We start from the raw sequence: 22,957 nt of genomic DNA, 5'->3' as shown, positions 1-22,957 counted from the left end.
TCTTGGAGGAGGTGATGCACAAGTTGAATCTGATAGAATGAGCCAGAATGAGTCAGGAGAAAGGCAGGGATGGTGGGGATGCCAACGGCAGGCACAGGGCCATAGAGCCAAGGCTCCATGTGTATGTGTTTGGAGCCCTATCACAAAGAATGTGGCAGTCCAGCGATTGTAGACCACCCCACAGGGGAGGCTGAAGCTCCAGGGAATCCTCTATGTCGTCAGAGTCGGCCAGAGAACCAGACAGGTGGAGCCTGCAGTAGGAGAGTGTTTGAGATTCTGGAAGAGGCTGAGGAAGCCCTTCACATGGCCCACATGCTGCAGGCCCGAGAAGCCTGCCCAGTCCGGCCGGCCCTGGGCCCTGTCCACACCTGTCTCTTCGTGTTCTGCATGTGTGTTCCCCTCCCGCCAGCCCTTGCGTGGGTGGTCAGCCTCTCCTCCTCCTCCGTGGCTCTCCCAAACAGCGATACCCCATGTGAGTCAGCTTGCAGTTTGTTTGCACACGGAGAGCAGTATTTCTATACCAACAGCACGTACCTCAGGGGGTAATGGTCACAACCTGATTGTGTGGGTGATCTCCCTCCGCGTCCCTCACTCCTTGAGGTCCTGAGCTCTGTGAGGGCAGGGGTGGTCTCTATTCTGCTCACAGCTGTGTCTCACATGGCTGGGCACATAGTAGGTGCTTTGGAGTCACCTGCCAAATGAGGGAGTGGATGAATGAACGGATGAAAGAGAGAAAGCGAGAATCCCTCACTGCTGTAAGAGGAGGGTCCTGTGCCAGGTCCCCCCCTCATTCACTTATGTCAGCGTCACCCCCCACCCTGGGCTGTCCCGTGTTCTCACACTGCACTCCCTGCTCCTGGAGACATGACATGGAGAGCTAGTGTTTTGTCAGGTTCTTCACAGCAGCAATGGAAGGATCCCCTTTCCCTTGTCTGTCTGACAGTTGTTTTCACCATCTGCCGTGAGGGCCCTCCTTGCTGCGCTTCTTCTCCCCCTTAATATTCACACTGTCTCACAGGCTCTTCATCAAGTGCCTGGGCTCCCCACTCCACTGCCCCAGCCCCACCTCCAGCCCCGCCCCCCATCAGGGCTACTGCAGATCCATTTCTCAGGGCGCATTTCATTTGGGCTGCATTTCTCTGTTTTCTGCAGAGAACATGCAGTGGACTTCTTAATAGAAATCCCCATTGCAGAAAGGATTAGATCTCTCAATTAACCTGCTTCAAACTCTGGAGGCAGCATGACAAGGAAGAAACTGGAAAGGGGGAGGATGGGCTTGGAGTCAGAGGGTCTGTGAGTCAAGTACTAACTCCACCTCTCATGGAGCCAGTGACCCTAGGCAAGTCTTCCCAGCTTGGGAGCCTTGATTTTTCTCACCTCCGTGCTCTGGAAATAATGGTACCTACCGCAGGGGCTTAGATGGTGGGGGCCTGGCTCATAGTGAGTGCTCAGTAAAAGATGACTTTTCTTCCCACTATTAGACCCTGGTGCTGATAGGGCTTCTAGCTTTACTCAAAGGCATGCTTTTAACCCTACTGCGGATGCTCTGCTATTTTTTCCTGGATGATAGGATATTTATTTTCATTCTCTTTGTGTAAACCAGGAAGGAGAGTTTGGGAGGCTCCACTTCTGGGTAGGAGGGTGACCAACCCGGTCACTCCCATTCTTTTTTTTTTTTTTGGTCACTCCATTCTTGATGGAAATCGGGGTTTTGAGCCTTCTCCCCACCATCTTGGTGACAGTGATACTGGGTTGGAGACTTCTTAACTCTAGGTGTGTTTTTTTCTTCTTACTATAGAGATCTTTTTTTTTTTTTTTCACCTTCCTCTTTCTCGATTTCCTCCCATTTCTCCATACTGGTGGAGAGTGAATCTGTGCTGTGTTCCTGGAGTTTAAGCAAGATGTCCCCTCACTGGCCTGGCTTCCCACCTGCAACTCCTCAAATTCCCTTGGTGGGAAAGGGAAACAACTGAGCACCTGTGTGTGCCAGACAGGGTGTAGGATGCTGGGTTTCCAGCAGGGTGTGAGAGATGGTGTGGTCCCAGCTCAGCGTCTTGTGGGAAAGCCCAAGGAAGTAGCCAGACATTGCAATGCACCCTGGTATGGGAGCGCCCTGCATGAGGGAGGGGCCCACCAGAATGAGGAGGTTAGAGACAGGACTTCTAGGTGGAAGCAGCATCTAATCTGAGACCTGAAGGATGAGTGGAGTGTGGTCAGGCAAAGACGAGAAGGAAGAATGTTCTGCACAGTAGACACTGTATCTTAATTACGATTTGTAGAAAATATATAATATCCACTTCGAGCATCATCAGTAAACTACACGGCCTCTTCCTCAAACATTTAGTTATTGCTATAAGCCAGACGCTGTGTATACCTAGAAGTGGGTCACTGTGTGTCTTGTCCTGGGAATATAATGATGAATAACACAAGATGCTCACGGTTTAGGGAAGAAGACAAATAAATGGGGAAAAGACAAATCAGCAATTTCCATACCATAACAAAACAGGCAGCATTTATTTATGGAGCCCATGCTATGAGCTGTGTCCTGTTCTAAGCACCATATATGGAGTAACTCAGTTAATCCAAGAGGTAGGACCTATTTCTCTCTCCATTTTACAGAGAAGGAAATTAGGGCATATTGAGGTGAGAGAACTTGCCTATGGTCTATCAGTTGGTAGGCGGTTGTCTCAGGATTCAGATCCAGTGGGTCTGGCTCCATATGCATATTCCTGATTGCTGCAGTTTTGCCTCCTGAGGGATAGGGTTATCTGGGAGCTCAGAGGAAGAGCTACATCATGTTTGAAAATGCTTTCTTTCTTTCCTTCTTTTTTTTTTTTTTTTTTTGGTTTAGCTTCTTGAGATCATTATTTTTTTCTACAATTCAGTTAAAGAGTTAAACTTTGTGCCCACCACATGCTGGGAACTGGCCTTGTCTTCCAGAGAACTTGAAGCTAGTGAAGCCAGTGAAGAGATCAGAAGGTCCCAAATGACCAGCTGCAAAGCTGAGCTTGCTGAGAACTCAGGGCCCATTCAGACAGCCATGGGGGCACTGTGGTGGGCTGTTGTCTGTGCCCAGGAGCCTAGGGAGGAAGGGGCAGCTGCCTGGAAAAGAAGTCTTTCAGGTGGCCCTGAGGATCTGGTGTGAAGGTTGAGAGAAATAGCATTTGGGGCCCAGGAGACAGCTGAAGCAATGGCCCAGAGGTAGGAAATTTCGGGGGACTTCAGAGAACTTCAGGGTGTCCTGGGAGGAGGATGTTTTAGGGGCAGGAGAGTTCAGGTTGGAAGACAGATCAGGCCCACCGGCACAGTTTGGGAGCTGAGCCACAGCAAGAAAAGATGAGAAAATGGATTTAAGCCAAGTCACTTTGCACTTTGAGGTTACTAGGGAGCCTCTCTGTGATCTAGGATTCTGGCCTAATAGTGCTTTGAGGGTTGGTGTGGCCCTGGGAAGAATCTAGGTGTGATTTGATCTGTTGGAAAAAGTTCATTTTATGAAGTTATTTTACATGTTGGATTCATGCTTTGCTCTCCTGGTTAAAACATTAGTCATCTGACAATAAGCATAAGGTGTACGATCCATCCCTCCCAGCAATGCTAAGTAATGCTGGAACCCCAACTTTCCTTAAATCCAAGGCATGTCAGGAAGCATAATTATAACATGCTGGATGATGGTTAACATGGCTAAGTATGACTTTAAAACATTTGTCAATTTGGACTTTGCTCTTGAATTCAGGGATTTTATACTTGGAGTCAGTTACGGGCTGGTTCAGCCGTGAAATAACCATACACATATTGAGTTCAGATGATGCAAGTTGGGTACTTTGAACTCTCATGACACCAGTTGGTACAGTGACTAGGGGGATCTTTTCAACTTCAGCCACCACCCCCCCCCCCCCCGAAGATCCTGACCTGGTCCAGCCATGCTTTTGTTGAAAGATTCTGCTGTCCCCAGCTGCTGAGTCTGATTCCCCGCTGATGTGCTGGACATGTAAAGCTTGCACCCCCCCACCCCCATCCCCCGCCTTCCTCCCTTGCCGTGCTCTCAGAACCATCCACAATGCTTTAGGGATCTTTGGTGAGTCAACCACAGACCAGGAAATGGCTCTCAGGCACAAGAACTATCACTTTCTCTTCTAAGAACTGCAGCTGGAAAACCCTAACCCTGCAGTCAACAAAGTGATGGTTTTGCTCAACCGTGGAACTGATGAATCTTCTCTTGTTTATTTTAAGCCTTCCTACCACCCACCCCTCTGCCACAGTTTGCAGCTGAAGGTGCTCCGGTGTGACCTGCCCTTACAGTGGTCCCAGGCCTGACTTCTCTCTGTGAATTCTATCTGCTTCCCAAGGCGCTGATAGCTCCTGGAACAGTAGGGAGAATGGGCAGGATGGGCGATGCCTGGACTTGCATCTTTCTGTTGGCCCAGTAGCGGTGCCCTAGCCTGCTCTCTGGCCTCTTGTTCTCACTTCCTCTCCTTTGGTTAGGAGTTGGAAACTTCTGTAGGTCCTCTATTATATGTCTAGCACTGTTGCTTTATTCACTCATTGGTTGGGTCCAGCAGTGCCTGAGCCATTTCTGTATGCTGGGCTGCACTGTCCTGGAGATTTGAGAATAAGCAACATAGCCCTTGTCTTTATGAATCTACCTGAGGGTAAGGAGGGAGTCAGACAGTTGAGAAAAGGTACGTCAGGATTTACAAGATATGCAAGATAATTATCCTGCAGCAGGATTACCTGCACTGTCCAAGATGGTGGCTACCAGTCATGCATGTGTGGTGAGATTTCAGTTTATTAAAATGAAACAAAAATGTTAAAATTTCAATAGTCACATGCAACTATTGGCTACTGTGTTGGGCAGTGCAGTCTAGAACATTTCCATCATGGCAGGATGTTCTGTTGAAAAGCAGGATCCCTGTCTGTTTCTGCCCATCAGTGTGTCTCAGGTGCCAGGCGTGTCATGGGCACTCACAATTATGTGCTGAATGGATGGTAGAAGGTAGAGTAAAGGGTGTGAAAGAAGAACGATGTACACACAGCCACAAGAAGAGGGATGAGGTGCTCTGGAAGACTTCCCAAGCAGGTAACCACAGAGCTGCATTGAGAGGGATGAGACATTTAGCACATGGGCATTCCAGGGCAGAGACGGGCTCTGGTCTCTCAACCTCTTCCTTCTGTGTTGTGATGGCTCAGACCACAAATGGTGTCACTACGTTCTGTGCAAGGGAAGGAAAATTCACAGCACTCTCACTGCATTGTCTCCCTGGGTGTCTCTGAGAGGTGAGATCTCACTCGGCTGCCATGAGGCAGAAGGCCTCATATGAGTCATCTAGGTGTGAGATCAACCTGATTTCAGTAAACAAATGTTTCCTTGCACGGGACTAATACAAAGGTGTGGGAGGGCCGCCAACACAAGGAGAAATGAATATGGAATGCACCCCAGCATCAGGAGTGTTCATTACGAGGTTGGCTTGTGGTACAGTGGGGTTGCTCCACTTGTTTTTCACTCATTCATTTCCCTGATGAGCATTTTGTAGCGCAGTCACTGTTTACCAGGCACTGTGCTCTGTCCTACTGATGCAGGGGTGAGTAACTCTCAGGCTTGTCCCCAGAGAGTTCAGTGGGCGCATCCAGCAGGTGTACAGATGATAACATAGCAGAATGAGCTTGGCATCACATGATACCAGTCCAAGTTTAGTGTTCGAACTTTCCTCTCTGCACTGTTTAGCGAAGACTGGACTCTCAGGAAGAAAAGCAGAGCCAACACCAGTGGGAGAGCCCAAGACTAGTGTTAGATTTGAGCCTTGGTGCTTGAATTAAGTGTCAAGTTTGAAATCAAGATGCTGGAGGTTAAACCCCATCCTGGCACTTTCTGATGGCATGATGACCTTGGCTTTTGGTTTACTCTTTTGTAAAATGGGGATAAAATTGTATCTTTTGTTAGAATTGGATAAGCTACGTGAATCACATAGTAAGTACCCAACTCAATATAGATATTGCATATGGTGAGCCATTGAGAGAAAGGACTTTGAGGATGAGGCTGTACTGACCCCAAAATCTGCATTTTGGATTGTTTTGGCCAAGTGTAGATCTCTCTTAGCCCCACTGCCTGTGATAATCAAAGAGTTGCCTGAGTTCCTGAGAAGGACCATGTGCATGTGGAAGTAGCTTGGATAGTGTGTCCCTTAGTTAGGGATAGCATCCTCTGGTGATCTGCCTGAACTTTCCTGTCCTTCCTCTCTGTGCCCTTCTGTGCTTAAGGTTCGACATGGTCTTGATGGGGAAAATGGGCACAGACCCTAATCCCTGCCTAGACTGGACATGTTTCTTGGGAGCTGATACTGTGTGGTAGAAGTTTCCTGTGGTCTGCCTCTGGTCTGTGCAGACCTCCTTGGCTCCCTCTAGCCTTTTACCCCTGCCCTCCCCTATCCCAGGGCAGCTTCCCTTATTTACCTATTTCTCTTTGCATATCTGACAAACTGCAGTGTGTTTCCCAAGACACCTTTCCTTCCTGCACATTGATGGCTGTGTACCATTTCTTGATAGTTTTGGAATCTCTCTTTCATTTCTTGGTTGATTGGCCCAGTTTATTCCTCTCTATAGCTGAGCTGAGATGACTTTTTCGGTCTTTAAGGATCTCTCTTTAGGGGGACACCTGGATGGCTCAGTGGTTGAGCATCTGCCTTTGGCTCAGGTCATGATCCAGGATGCAGGGATCAAGTCCCCTTCAGGCTCCCTGTGGGGAGCTTGCTTCTCCCTCTGCCTATGTCTTTGTCTCTCTCTGTGTGTCTCTTGTAGATAAATAAATTAAATCTTGAAAAAAGAAAAAAGGAGCTCTTCTTAGGGAATCCTTCACACACCCAGATTCTTTCATCTTTTGTTCAATCTGATCATCTCTATCTTTTAATATATTAATCTAATCTTCCTTCAGAGTAATGTGATTATTAATATATTTGGATTTTTTTCTGTTATTTTACATTCTGTTTCTCTGATTCTTCTCTCCTCCTCATTCCCTGATGCTTTCAAGCTTTTTTTTTTTTTGTTTTTGTTTTGTTTTTTTAATGAACTGTATATTTTATAGGTTCCCTCACCCTGGGCTGACTTGGAAGCCAGCCACATATTGTATTTGTATTCTTAAATTTTAGCATATATGCTCAACTCTAGATTTTTTCAAACACATATGATGTCCTATTGAATATAGCAAGGCTACTTGGCTTTAAATTCTCATTGGACAGCTTGGTTTTGTTTTGTACACCCAATGTTGTTAAACAGCAAAGATTATGTTTATTATTTGTATAGTCAGTGATTACATTTATGAAAAAAAAATTTCATTTGCTGTAAATTTTTAAGACCAGCTTTGTTTCGTGGTCCTAAGTCTTCCTCTGAGTTAACTGTTTTATATGGTGAAGTTTCTCTTTGTAATTCCTTCAGACTCTGGGAGATAAATGCTATTGATGTTGGGGTGTCTGAAAATGCCCATTTACTCAGGCCTTTATTTTTTTTTATTTTTTATTTTTTTTATATATTTTTTAATTAATTATTTATTTATTTATGATAGTCACACAGAGAGAGAGAGAGAGGCAGAGACATAGGCAGAGGGAGAAGCAGGCTCCATGCAGGGAGCCCGACGTGGGATTCGATCCTGGGTCTCCCGGATCGTGCCCTGGGCCAAAGGCAGGCGCCAAACTGCTGCGCCACCCAGGGATCCCTACTCAGGCCTTTAAATGCTGTTTTAGCTAGGTATAAAAGTTTTGGTTGACACCTATTTTCTCAGCATTCTGATGGCAGAAGTTCCTTTTTCTTCCCAGGCCAGTGGTATCACTCTTGCTTTCAATCTGTCAACCCTTTGTAATATGTAGGGTTTTTTTTTTTTCTTCAGGCTACATTTTAAGATCTTTTCTTTATCCATGACAGGCTACAGTTTCATTATCATTTGCCTTTTCATCTTGCTTAGTAACCAGTGTTTTTTCAAACTGAGAACTTCCTTTTTTTTTTTTTTTTGAGTTCTAGAAAATACTGAGCTATTACTTCTTCAAATATTCTTTTTGTAGAGTTATCTCATGGATGAGATTTTTAGCTTGATTCTTATTTTCAGGATATTTGTTTTTAAAAGTATATTTGACTTTTTGTTGTAAAGTTATTAAAACTTACAGAAAACATCATAAAGTTCTTTTCACATTCATCAGGTGGGTTGTTTTTGTTTTAAGATTTTATTTATTATTCATTCATGAGAAGCACAGAGAGAGACGTAGGCAGAGGGAGAAGCAGGCTCCATGCAGGGAGATTAATGTGAGACTTGATCCCAGGACCCTGGGATCACACCCTGAGCTGAAGACAGATGCTCAGCCACTTGAGCTACTCAGACATCCCTCATCAGGTGTTTTAAACATTTTTCCTTCCATGTTTGCCCTCTCTTTCTCCACATCTATATGTTCATGTATGTGTATATGTTTAGGTATAAACTCACATACATTCACACTCATATATTATGTGTAAGTAATTATACAAATTATATACAGATTATTTTTTCTGAGCCACTTGAGTATGGATTGCATATATCATGCCTCTTTACCCCTTAATATACAGTATGAGTGCCTTGTAAGAAAAAAGATACTCTCTTAAGCCAACACAGTACAGTTATAAACTTCAGAAATTTAACGTGGATACAATAATTTAATCTGTGGTCCCTATTCCAAATTTTTCCTTTTACAGTCCAAATTTCTTCATTCCAATCCCACTGATTTCTTTCTTCCCTACCCTATTACATCTTTGTTTGACCCTTCTTCCATTCAGAGAATGCTGTCTCTCCACAACATCACACATTTACTTATTTACTCAATACTATACTGCCTATAAAATAATTCTGGGGTTGTCCCAACCTAACCATTATGAAAACAAACCCACTAGGGAGAGTTCAAGGTTTGTTCGAGGGTGTGTAAGTCATAATATTGCATTCAAAAGTTACTCATATTGGCTCTCTATGCTCCCCCAGCATGCTTTTGTTACTCATTTGAAATAGGGTTAGATTCCTGACTTTCTGTTTGCATTCAGTTTATTTTTCTTCATCGGTTTTATTTTCTTGATATGCTTTAATATACTTCCAGGACTTAAAACAGAAAGATGCACTCAGGGAGGTGTCAACCCTTACTCACCCCTTCTCCTGTATTTTCCCTGCCAGACACTTGTGTCCCCTTGTATTTGCATAACCAGTTTCATTACCTTCTGGTTTATTCCTACTGTGTTTTCTTTTTACAAAAAATAGTCAGATTTATCCTTTTCTCCTTTTTTCTTACACTAAAAGTAAAGTACTTTTGCACCTTGTCTCTCTCTATTCAAAGATATATTTTGGAAATCACTCCCTATTAGTTCACAGAGACAGTGCTCATTCTTTTTAACAGCTGCATAGTATTCCATTGTGTGGATGCACCCAACTTTATTTCCCCAATGAACTTTATTTCCCCATCCCATACTTGGATATTTAGATAGTTTCCAATATTTTGCAATTGCAAAGAGCCCTGCAGGGAGTCATCTTAGGCACATATATTTTTGTACTGTTAGAGGTTTATGTTGATGTCATATTTTTAGAATTGGATTGTGAGCTTGAGAGTAAGCGCATGAACAGTTTTGTCACGTGTTGCCAAGGTCCCTTCCATTGCTGTTATGCCATTTTGCCTCCCACCCACAATTAAGAGAATGCCTGACTCCCCACATCCTCTCTGGCAGAGCACAGTATCAGGATTTTGAACTTTTGCCAAGTGGGTGGGTGAGAAATGGTATCTCAGTATAGTTTTGATTCTTACTCCATTATTTTGGATTTTAATTTACATTATCAAAGAAAGTTGAGGTCTTATGTTTAAGAGCCATTTTCATGTAAGATTTGTGGATGCTGGCCCATATCTTCTGTCCACTCTTTGTTAAAGGAGGAGTTTGGGGCCTTCTGTCTCCAAGAAGTCTTTAAAACTTCTTACAATTTACAGATCTTAGTCTTTTATCCGTGACATGTGAATATTTTTCTCCCATTTGCCATTTGCCATTTTTCTTTTCATTTGTTCTTTACCTTTTGTTTGAGAATTTTTGTTTATTTTCAATGAATGCGTTTTTTTTTTTTTCTTTGCATCTGTCACTTTGAGCATTTGAAACATTCCTGTTTTATAGTCCTTTTCAGATTGTTCCATGATACTCATTTATCTTCTTTGGAGTAATTTATGTCACAAATGTTGATTTTGTTGGCTAGGTTTCTAAGCGTTAGAGGTCTTTAGGTTTTAGAATTTAGGTGTACTGACTCATTTTAAGAGGGAAATTCTTGTTTTGATTTTCTTAGCCTTCTTTCTCCTCACTTCCTCCCTGATAGTTTGTGTCTGCCTCCACCTGGCCTGGAGCTCCCAGTACAGCTTGGCCAGGGGCAGCTCGTAGCTTTGTTTTTGTTCTGCCTTCGTGGAGGAGGCCTCGTGATATCCCCTGGAGTCAAGCGCTGGACCCAGGTCTCCTATCCCATCTTGTGTGGGACACTGGTCTTAGCCGCCCTTAGATGTACTTCCTGCCTGGCACTCCCAGTCCCCCGTAGTGCTTTGTGTCGACATTCTACCTCACACACAGAGATGATTATCTTGTTTGTGAGCCCGGTATTTATCTGCCACTTCCGCGTGTTTGGAGCACAGGGGCTGTGTCAGAGCGTAATTTTATGGAAACTTCTTAACGTCAAATGCTCCTTTGTACTTACTCTGAAGGAAGGAATGTGGGAAGGTTTGAAGGGAAAAGAAGGAAGGAAACTGTCCTGCATCCCAGGAATGCGGCAGCCATCACTTCCTTTACTTGGCAACAATCCCGTGAAGCAGGAATGTTTTTTTCCCAATCCACACTTGGTGATAGAGGCACAGAGTGGGTGAGTGAGCCACCCAGCCTTGCAGCTCATGAGACGGAGTGTGGGGGTCTGCACGCTGACCCCTTGTTGGGTTTCAACCTGGTTTATGGACTCACAGGGCAGGCAGTCTGCTCTACCGAGAACTCCATTTCCTGGGTCTTGGGAGGAGGAGGGCATGGCTATGAAGACTCACCAGTTTATTTCTCTTTTTTGGAATGACTTGGGGTCTGACATTTGTGTGCCTAGGATGAGCTGGGCACTTGCTAATACCATATTGGCTCTTTAACTGAACTCAAAACAACCCTGAAAAGCAGGTCCTGTTGGCCCCATCTTCTAATCAAGTAGACTGATGCTCAAGAGCCCATGTGGCTTCCTCGCTTCTCCCAGTTAGCAAACGTAGGGCTGGAATTTCCATGCTGCCTGGCTGCAAAGCCCTAGACTTCCATGCTTCTAGCATGTACTGTGTCCCATGGTGTTTTCCTGGTCAGCCTGCCACAGTCTCAGGAAGCATGATGCCACAGAAGGGGAGAGGCCTTGTGGGCAGCCCCATGTGACAGCAGCATCTGTGGGGCTCTGGGATGAGGCTCTCCTCTGCACCTCCTAAAATGCAGGGCCCGTGTTAGCCACTTAGTTTCAGATGTGAATTCAGGCCCCCAAGAAGGTTCTGCTCTTTTATTTGGCCCAGAGATGATACATCCTCCAAGTCACCATTAGAGATGTGAGCCCAGTGTCCTGATGGAGAACAAACAGTTCTGTTTTCCTCAGATAGTTATATGATTTATTTGGTCAGGTGGTCCTTTGGGGGCTGCTTTATCCTGTGCCTTTGCAGAAAGATCACAGGCTTTGGATTTACAGAGATCACCACCCTCATTATTCTCTGTCATGTCACTCTCTATTTTCTCATCTGTCACGATTTTAGGTAATAGTTTATTTGTTGACTTTTCATCTCCCCGACACGAAGCAAACTCTGTGAAAGCAGGGACCTTATTTCTCTGATTTTTATTGGATCTCATCATCTAGCATCTGGCTGGCCCATACATAGAAGGTGATAAATAGATTTCTTTTTTTTTTAATAATTAGATTTCAAATGAATAAATAAAACGAGAGAGAGCTGACTCCATTCCTGGCTATACCATTTAAAATCTTTGTGGCTTCCAGCAAGTTACTCACTTTTCTTTACCTGCAAAGTAGACAAAAACAGGCAGTTTCATAGGGCTGTTGAGAGATCTGTAGACAACATATAGAACTGCTCACAAAAGATAAGCCTCACCTCCTCCTCTCTCATATAATTGTTAATTAGCGCCTTGACTTGGTTGGGGTGGGGGCAGGAGGATTTTGATATGGAAGGCGCTGGTGCGCACGGGCCTGCAGAACCACGCTGAGGTTCTGACTTCTCACGGGCAGGAGTCGGTGTCCTCCGAGGGCGGCTTCTATGATGCGCTTACCTCTGCCAGCCGGGCCATGGCATGGATCTGCCTGGACTGCTACAGAAACCCTGGCCAGCTCCAATTAGGAAGCTCTTCTGAGGAGTTGAAGGTTTTGAGGTTAACCCTGAAGAAACAGCTCCCTCTACACCAGCCTTTTAATTAAATGCTCGCGTTTACTTTCCGGAGTTCATTGAATCATTTTACCCGCATCATAGGGCTTGACAAAGCCCAGTTGCTTGGAGTAATGGGAAAGTACAAGATGAGGAGGCTTCAAGGAAGCTGTCTGATGACACAGGCTCTGCAGCTTCTGTGCCACTTTGTGGCTGGGTGCTCACCTGGCTGGGACCCAGCATGCTGGGACCTCCCAGGGGGCCCTGGGGGGGGGTGTCATTTCCTGCTCCCTGCCTTTGACTTGGTTCTTGAGATTCTGAGACCCACGAAGCTTAGTAAGGATCTGAATCCACCCCCAGGGTGACCCAAGGCTCCAGGGGCCAAGGAATAATTCCTGTGAATGCCTTGGTATACAAGTATTGTGTTGGGCTGTGTTGTGTGTGACAGTGGTCCTGCCCTTAAGATGCCTACTGTATTATTGGAGAGACAGGGTTCATGCAGAAAATACTGCCGGAATACTTGTGTACTGAGCCAGGCAATAATGATCATGGAAGTAAGAGCCACCATTCATTCATTGCTTTACTGTGTCCTAGGTCCTTTAAATATGTTCCCTTTCTTCATACTCATAACCTGCTCTCAGAGGATCAGCCAACAGGGTGGCTGTTCACTCTGTCCATGTAATAATTTTCCTAAGCAGGGTGCAGGTTGGACTTCAAGGGGCCAGCTTCGATTGGGTTCCAGCATCCCTGCCAAAAACTAAATGAGAGGCTCCAACACCTCCCTCTCTGTTTCCTTGTACCTCCTCCTACATCCCCACAGCTCCATCCTGCATGGGCCAGTCACCCACCACACCCAGCAGGTGGAGGATGCTCAACAAGATCTTCAGACCCTCACCAGCGTTCATTCAAGCAGAGGGCTCACCTGGGCATCAGGGGGGGTACTTGGTGATGGTGATGGATGGTCCCCTCCCTCGTTTGTCTGGACCCTGGTTTGCAGAGCCTGGTTGCTGAAGCAGGGATAGCAGTTTGGGGTATGGCCCAGCAGGTGGACTTTTAATGGTTCTCCAGGTGATCCTGATGCACACCCAAGTGAAAGAAGCACGGGTCCAGGCTCTCAAAGCTGCCTGCATGTCAGAATTACCCAAGAACTGTTTTGTGGGGTTTTAGAAAATTATTATCATTTTTTAAAGATTTTATTTATTTATCATGAGAGACACACAGAGAGAGGCAGAGACAGAGGCAGAGGGAGAAGCAGGCTCCCGGCAGGGAACCTGATGTGGGAATTGATCCCAGGACCCCGAGATCACGCCCTGTGCTGAAGGCAGTTGTTCAACCACTGAGCCACCCAGGCGTTCCAGAAAATTATTATTATTAACTCAACTTTAAAATCAAATCAAATCAAATCAAATAAACCTCACTTTTTAAAATAGTTTTAGACTTAACAGATATATTGGGAAGACAATACAGAGAGTTTCTCTATATGCTACACTCAGCTCCCTCCTCTTATTAACATCTTATGTTAGTATGGTGCATTTGCTATGGTTGATGAACCAGTAATGATACGTTGTCATTAACAAAGTCCTTACTTTATTGAAGTTTCTTTAGATTTTGCCTTAATGTCTGTTCTGGGATCCTACCAGGATCTCACATTGCAATGCGTGGTCGTGTCTCCTTAGGCTCCTCTGGGCTGTGACAGATCATCCTGGTTTTTGATGACCTTGATAGTTTTGAAGTGCACTGATGAATTATTTTGTAGAGTGCTCCTTGATTTGGATTTGTTCAGTCTTTTTCTCATGCCTACACTGGGGTTGTAGGTTTTTGGGAGGAAGACCACACATGGTGTTGGGGGCACACACCATCACTGTGACTCATCGTTGTTGATGCTGGTCTCCGTCACCTGGCTGAAGGGGCTTTGTCTTCTCCGTCTACCCCAGCCAGGTTTCTCCACTGTCCAGTTACACCGCCTGTCCCCCGACCCTCTACATGCTGTGCCATGGGGAAGGAAGTCACCGGGCACAGCCCACACTTAACAAGTGGGGACACTTAGGCTTCACCTCCCTGTGGGCAGAGAATCTACATAAACTGTTTGGAATCCTGCATGGGAGATTTGTCTCTTCTCCCCCTTCATTTATTAATTTGATCATTTACTGACATCAGTATGGACTCACAGGTATTGATTTTTGCTTTCAGTTATAATGCAATTCTCAGTTCCTCAAATTTTTCAACCTTTGGCCATTGAGAGTGCTTTCAGTTGGCTCCTCTGTCCTTTTGACATGTCTCTTCACTGAGGAGGTTATTTTTTTTATTTTTAATTTTTTTACCACTTCCTTCCTTTCCACCACTACAAGCTTATCCTGTGTGTTTCCTGCCCCAAGCTTGGAATCCACCATTTCTTCAGGGAATCCTGGTTCCTTTAACTGAGAATGGTATCAGACACCAACATCTGGGCCCTCGGTGTGCTTGCTCCTATTGGGGTGTCAATGGTTCTGGGCCCTTTCAGCTAACAGAGTGAGGAAATACATGTATGTATACTGTCCTGCGTCCACATATGTAACTGTAATTATGTCTGAATGTAACTGTCTGTATCTGTATTCAGCTAAACATGAGTTTATACTGATGCCTTCCACACTGAATCTACTGCTACCCAGATCATTCTAGCCTCCCACCCATGCTCATCTGTAAACTCCCACTCCAGTGGCGAGAAGCATTGCTCCTGTCATCCTCCTGTCTGTTTACTTACCCATTCAGCTGTGGCACCCATGGTTGATACCATGAGTAATGGTGTCAGAATTCTGAACTCTCACCCAACTCCATGGGAATCGGCTTTGCCAACTGGAGCACGCTGTTTCTCTGTGAGCTATTTCGTCTTTAGTTTTACAGATTCTAGTCATTCCTAGAGTTTCTGAGGTTGTGAGGTCCTCCCACCCCCTTCCGTGAGGTCGTTGCATGCATTTGTCATACAGTGTGACTCTTTGATCACATTCTGTGTGCCATCTTTGGATCCCTCCAGTCTCCTAAGTTTATTTAATTTTAAATTGCATACTTTAAGCTTCATTGTCTGTGCTGCAGAGTTCTTTGGGTTTTGACCAATGCTTCATGTCCCACATTCACCATCGTGGTATCCCATAGAGTAGTTTCACTGCCCTCAGAAATCCCCTGTGTTTCACCTACTCCACCTCCTCTAATTCCACCTGATACCTGGCAACCACTGATCTTTGATTGATTCTAAGCTTTTGTCTTTTCTAGAATGTCATGTAATTGGAATTGTGCAGTGCGTAGTCTTTCACACTGGCCTCTTTCACTTAGCAATATGCATCTAAGATTCATTTGCATACTTTTGTGGCTTGATAACTAATTTCTTTTTATTGCTGAATAATATTCCATTGTACAAATGTACCAGTTTGTTTATTCAGTTGCCTCTTAAAAGACATTTTGGTTGCTTCCAGTTTTTGGTGATTATGAATACAGCTGCAGTGTTTTGGTTTGTTTCGTCTTGTGGCCATCAGTTTTCAAAGTAGTGGTTTCCTTGCTGCTAAAGTCGTATGAACAGAGGCGGAGGTTCATGGGTAGATGTGTGGGCGGGGGATCAAGGATCTTCTGGGGCCATGCACAGAGAACTCTCTCTGTCCTAGTTCAGGTTTGGAGATGAAGCAGTTCATCCCTGGGCCCTTCACCCAAGAACAGAAGGTGTGTGAGGGTCCCAGCCATATCCAATCTGAACATCCTGTGATCACCCTCTTCTTGTGGGATTGTTCCTATGTCAGTTTCTCACTTTGGTTATCTGATTTTGGAAGGCTCTGCTCTGACCAACGGGGGATTAAACCTGCACAGCCCCGTGAAGAGGAAGCTGGAAGCAGAGAAGGACTATGTCTTTGACAAGAGGCTCAGGTACAGCGTCCGCCAGAATGAAAGCAACTGTAGGTTTCGGGACATTGTCGTGCGGAAGGAAGAGGGGTTCACACACATCCTGCTGTCCAGCCAGACCTCGGACAACAACGCGCTGACCCCCGAGGTGAGACGCAGGGACCGGAGGGGAGGGTCAGGCTGGAGAGGGCTTCTCATGCAGAGTGGGGCACCAGCTTCCTCTTTGTTCCATCGGGGAGCCGATGACAAAAGCCAGCATCGCACATGCGGACTTGACTGTAGGACACAGTGTGCTAATCACTTTACATACATTATCTATTTGATCTTTGTGACCAGGTAATGATACTATCCCATTTTACAGATGATGACCTTGGTAAATGGAGAGATTCAGAAAACCGATCAGCGTCCCAGAATTAGTCAGAGGGCAGCCCTGGAATCCAAACACCATATCTTGGGCTTGTCTAAGCATGTCAAATTTCTTTGCTTTGGATGAAATCATACTCAGCTCAGTTACTTTTTTTTTTTCAATTGAGATATAATTCACATACCATAAATTTCACTCTTTTAACATGTACTTTTTTCAGCATATTCACAAGGGCACAGAACCATCACCATGATCTAGTTCTAGCACATTTCCATCACCGCCAAAGGAAACCCCATGCCCATTAGCATCCCCTCCCCATCTTCCCTTGCCAAGTCCCTGGCAACCACGGATCTACTTTCTTTCCCTACAGATTTGCCTATTCCAGACGTTTCATATAAATGGAAGAGTATAGTATGTGGTCTTCTGTGACTGGCTTCTTCCACTGAACATGATGTTTTCGAGGTTTATCCCTGGGTAGCACACGTCATTGCTCCCTTCGTTTCCTTTGTGTGGATGTGCCATATTCTGTCCATCAGTTGTTCAGTGATGGGCATTTATATTGGCTCCATTTTTGACTACTGTGTTAGGACTAATATTTGTGTACAAGTTTCCATGTGAATGTGCTTTCAGTGCTCTCAGATATATTCCTCCTGGCAGAACTGCTGGGTTGTATGGTAACTCTGAAATTATTTCACTTTCTGAGGAACTGCCAGACTGTGTTTCACATGCTGTTTTCCATTTTCACTGGCTGTGTACAGGGGCTTTAGTCTTTCTGCATCCTTGTCGACACTTGTTATTGTCTGTTCTTCTTATCGTAGCTGGTGGGGCAGGTGTGAGGTGGTATTTCACCATCATTTTGATGTGCATTTTTCTGATGACTAACGATGTTGGGCATCTTTTCGTGAGCTTATTGGCTATCTGTCTGTCTTCTTTGGAGAACTGTCTATTCACATCTTTTGCCTAATCTTAAAATTGTTTTAATTGTTGAGTTTTAAGACTTCTATATCAGATATGTGATTTGAAAATATGCTCTCAAATGAGTGGGAAATGTCAGTAAGGGTGACAGAGCATGAGAGACTCCTAACTCTGGGAAACGAACAAGAGGTAGTGAAAGGGGAGGTGGGGGGAGATGGGGTGACTGGGTGATGGGCACTGAGGAGGGCACTTGACGGGATGAGCACTGGGTGTTACGCTATATGTTGGCAAATCGAACTCCCATAAAAAAATACACACACACAGAAAAGAAAGAAAATATGTTCTCATTCTGTGGCTTGCTACTTTCTTGATAGTGTCCTTGGATGTATGACGTTTAAAATTTTGATGAAGTCTGTTTTACCTGTTTTTTCTACCTTACCTTTTTAATGCTAATCATGCTTATATTTTAGGTGAACAGAATGGGGATACAGTGAATACTCACTGCCGTTACATAGCACCATTTAAGATCTGGGGTACTGAGGGGGAACAGTGAAGAACCGATTAATATTTTTTAAGAGATTCTCAATGGTGCAAATGTGGGAAAAGACTCATCCAAGAAGCCCTCTCCAACTAGACCACCCTGCCATAGGAGGGGTAAATGGCAAAAACCATGACAGCACCAGCTACCAGCAGCTCTTTGTGCTTTGTATTTGTTGTTTTTCCCATTTCTTCTCCCAGGACCCTTCTGATGTAGAATTCTTATGGTCCACCTCTTATTAACAAGATAACACAGATTTAGAGAATTTAGGCCTAGAGTCTTGTAAGCTTCAGGGTGCAGGACCCTTGCCACTTGTGCCTGCCATATTGTTTCTCACAGTCAGCCCAGCACCTGGCCCATTGAAGACAGCAAAGTCCACACTTCCCCTTCCCTGTCCTGTGATATCTTGCACTCTGATTTCATAGTAGTAATGAAGACACAGAGGCTTAACCACAGGAGTGGGTTAACCACAGTGACACAATTAAGGAGTGGCCGTCCACCCTGACTGGGCTTGGTAGGGTGGTCTGACATGGCCCAGTGTATCCAGTATGCTCGGGGAGGCCCAGCAAGTGGGGTGGGGCAGGAGGTACTGTGTCCTCGGACTTGTAATCACATATCTTATCATTGTGACTTACAGAAACTGTAGTTCCCTCAAGGGACTGTGGGTGTGGCAGTCAGGAATGATCGCCATAAAGGAAGAGATGTAGCTAAAGCCTTTGCAGTTTGTGATCATCTTCTGCCCCCCCCACCCCCCATAAGTGTGCTATTTTGGGGTCTCTCTCTTCCACCTTCAGAAACCACCTCAGGATTCTCTGTAGTAGAGAACTCTGTGGTTTACCATAAAGGTTGCCCTTCACATTTTTATACACCTGGAAGCCTTGTTAGTTTAAGCTCGTCATGAAACATCCTCATGAAGTAATGATTCTTAGATTTTTCCTACTTCACTACTTTTTAAAAGCATGTTTTTAAAAGGCACAGCATTTTCCTTCAATAAATAGAATGAATATGGAGTTCATCTTGTCTCTTTGGAGCAGCTTTATGTGTTAACCATTGCCTACTCACCACGGAAGATGTGTGGCCTCCAGCTGATGTCATCAGGTGCACAGGTTCTCAGCTCCTGAGATGTAGACTTGGTTAATTAGGAGTTCCATTCCTAATTGGTGCCTGTTGGTAACAGAACGGGAGGAAAATGGAAAAAAAACACTGATCTGGTGTTTTTAGCTATCTCAACAACCAAAGCAGATTGACTACCTAGATAAGCTGGCCAACTGGGTAAAGTAGCCCTGAAAGAAAGACTCCAGAGAAGTGGAGATGGTGGTACCAGAGGAATATAGATTTTGTAGTCTAGTAGACTACATTCCACTCTCCAGGCCTCTACTAGCTTGCCTTGGGAAGTCACCTTACCTCTTTGAGCTTCTTCATTTATAGAAGTTATAGGATACCTTGCTTGTGGGATTAGAGATGATGTCTGCAAAGAGGCTCACAAAATGCCTGGTACATAGAAAGCGTTCTGTAAATGTTCCTGTCATTGTTAAGATGAAGCAGAAGTGATTTAATGGCCTCCAGCAGACCCAGCCTTACTTATTCATGGAGCACCTGGGACGAGGCCACCCTGCATAGCATAATTGGATTTCCTTTTCTAGTTGTATATGGGACATTGGTTGGATTGGCCTCATGGGCAGAAATTCATACATTTCTGGGTGTGTTAACTAGATTCTGAGGCTAGCGGGTGTGTTGTAATATTGCTCCTGTCTGGAATATAGCAAAGAACCAGGAAAATAATGAAAATGCCCCTTTAGGAAAGAACCAGCAAAATAGATTGCCCAAAGTGTTGGTGATTAAAAGCCCATCTACTCCCCCATTAAGAAAAGACCCCAAGCCCTCTCAACTCCCAGTTTATTGCAGTGCTCCCAGCCTAACCAGACTATACCACCACTGTCCATGGGAGCACACCAGACATGGGAGAGTCATACCTCATACCCTCTTGATCACACCCACCATACACACCCAAACCCCAAGGCCTATTAACTTTAATCCTTGAATAGCCCACTAATAGGCTTTCTTCTCTCTGTTTCCATCATGACCATTATATACTGTCTGGACTGTTGTAATAACCTACTAACAAGCATGCTCTTTCATGTTTCCTCTCCTGTAATCCATTCTCCTCAAGGTGGGCAGGGCAGAGTAATTTGCCAGGAATGCAAATCTGATCAAGTCACCCCTTCTACACACATGCGCACATACGCGCACATACTTCAGATACGACAGTGATTCCATTTGCTTTAAGAATCAAAACTGTTCATGAGGCAAATGAGGCTGTTGTGTTCTGAGCTGCCCACTGCTGTAAGCCTCCCTGCTTCATACTACACATCCCCCTTCTCTCCTTTTTTTTTTTTTAAAGATTTATTTATTTATGATAGAGAGAGAGAGAGAGAGAGAGAGAGGCAGAGACACAGGAGGAGAGAGAGAAGCAGGCTCCATGCCAGGAGCCTGACGTGGGACTCGATCCCGGGACTCCAGGATCGCACCCTGGGCCAAAGGCAGGCGCTAAACTGCTGAGCCACCCAGGGATCCCCTCTCCCTTCTCTCCTGCACTCCAACCAGCCTAGCTTTCTTTCATGCTCACACCTGCCCCAGGGCCTTTACATATACTTGTACTTCTGACTGAAACATCCTTTCCTTCCTCCTTGTCTAGTGGCCTTGCATTCCATTCAGGACTCAGCTCAATCACTACATCCATGGGATCCCTCCTCACTGCCCACCCCTAGCTCCCTCCCAGGTTACATCTGCCTCTCCTCTCAGGAGTTTTCCCAGCATCACTCACCCCTCCCTTCTGGAACTTGTTATGGTTGTTAATGTACATGTATTTTTGTGGTAATTTGTTAAATGTCTGGTTCCCTCCATTACACTGTAAACTTCTTGAGGAGGTAAATACTGTGCAACTCCTTCAATTCAATAAACATATATTAAATATTTTTATGTGTGAAATTCTGGACTAGGTGTTACAAGGGCTATACAGATGAGTAGAAGACTATTTTAGCTTTTAAGGAATTGTATTAGTTATCTATTATTGCATAACAAATTGCGCTAAGCTTAGCATCTTAAAACAATGAACGTTATCTCACAGTTTCTGTGGATCAAGAATCCTGGCATGGCTCAGTTAGATGCTTCTGGCTCAGGGTCTCTCAAAGCCTGTAGTCAAGGCATGGTTGTCTGCAGCTGTAGTCTCTACTGAAGGCTCAATGGAAGAGGATCCACTTCCATTCTCATCCAGGCAGCTGCTGGCAGGTCCTCACTGGCCAGAGATATCAGTCCCCTGCCATGTGGCTGCTCTGTATGTGCTCTTCTGGACATGGTAGCTTGCTTCCCCAGACTGGGAGCTCTGAGGGGAAGACAGAGCAAAGGAGGACAGCCATGTCCTTTTGTATGCCAGTCCTCTCTTGAACGGGACATCCTGCCGCTCTTGCTGTACCTTGAGGTAAGATGTGAGTCATGAGGTCTGTCTGCACTCACAAGCATGTGACTACCATGGAAGGGATCATTGAAGGCCATCTTAGAGGCTGCCTATCAGGGATTTAAATCAAGCAGGAGGTAAGGTGAGGCAAAGATGCTCACATTTGACAAGGGGGCTTGTCACAAGTATCATAGCAGGGACATTTGGGGTGTTGGGAGAAGGAAAAGTTTGCGTTTAGTCAGGGATAATTGGGCACACGTTCATGAAGGTGCTTACCAGTGAGATGGGCCCTGGGTGGCTGATTTCCGCAAGGAAAGAGGAAGCAGAGAAAGGGACTCTGGTCTACTCCCCCTTTCAACCCACTCCTAGTGAATTTGGTTATCTGGCTCCAACCCATGGAGATCAGAAGGTAGAAGGGGGAGTGTGCAGAAGGTGCAGAAGGGGGCAGGGGGAGTGTGTTTTCTCTAGAAGATGCTGACATCTGGAGCAAGTGTCTAACAAGAAAGTATTGAGGGCTTCATAATATGTAGCAAAGAAGCAATCGTTTTAGAATGTTTTACTTTAAACAAACCAGCTATATTTTACAATTTGGGGTCCTTCAAGGAGGTAGAAGCATCAGTCCAAATTGGATTATCGATACGAGAAAGGCAAAGGAGAGCTGTACTAACTAGATATAACAGTCTTTAAATTAAAAAAAAATAGTTTGTACTTTTCTCACATGAATGTAACACAAATTTACTTTCCATTTAATTTATAAAGGAGGTGGCTGTTTTGTTTGATTTTGTCTTTACTAATTGACAAGTAATTGTGACCTCAGAGAGGGAGGCCACTCTGAATCCTGTGTGGAATGGCAGTGCACCTCTTTACAGTGGGTTTTCTTTTATTTGCCTCTCAGAGAAATAGAGTTCATGGATCATTCAGAGCGTGTCTATTTCTGGAGGCAGATGGATTAAAGGACCCACAAGATAGTGGCCTATTCACGTTTTTGATGTTCAAAATGAATCTGTGGCTTATACCCTGTTAGAATGGAAAGTACCTCTCCCATCCTTACAGAGCACAAGCTGGGAGATTCTCCATTCAAACATCCAGCCCTATTTTTTTTCCCATTAAAATTCACCCATTTATTTAAGTCATCCAACAAGTTTGGAGTGGTAGAAAGAGAAGGGATTTGGGGGTGAGATTTGTACCATGGTTCTGGCTCTTGCTACTGACCTCAGGCGGCTTCACACCAGTTCTCTGAGTCTCCCTTGCATTACCTGCAAGATGTGAAAACCATTCCTTCCTATGTGGGATTTTCATTTGGAGTAAAATATGTGGAAATTACCTCTTGCAATCTCTGGCACCTCCAAGCACTTAATAAATGGGTTTTTTTTTTTAAAGTATAGTTTTTAAAACATGGCTCCCATAATATTTTCCCATTGTACCCTATG

At 44.8% G+C, this 22,957-nt stretch overlaps 1 protein-coding gene across 3 annotated transcripts in view; it reads left to right on the top strand.

The window, feature by feature from the left end:
* CDYL2 (chromodomain Y like 2) overlaps positions 1 to 22,957 on the top strand; it is a 195,355-nt gene that overhangs the window by 150,863 nt on the left and 21,535 nt on the right. For all 3 annotated transcript variants that reach the window (XM_077890933.1, XM_077890932.1, XM_077890931.1), the window contains exon 3: positions 16,187 to 16,404. In XM_077890933.1, the coding sequence (XP_077747059.1) occupies positions 16,187 to 16,404 (218 nt within the window). The remainder of the gene's footprint in view (positions 1 to 16,186; positions 16,405 to 22,957) is intronic.

The sequence above is a fragment of the Canis aureus genome, chromosome 3, assembly GCF_053574225.1.
Source record: "Canis aureus isolate CA01 chromosome 3, VMU_Caureus_v.1.0, whole genome shotgun sequence".
Classification (NCBI taxonomy): domain Eukaryota; kingdom Metazoa; phylum Chordata; class Mammalia; order Carnivora; family Canidae; genus Canis; species Canis aureus.
This window is presented reverse-complemented; position numbering and strand designations above follow the sequence as displayed.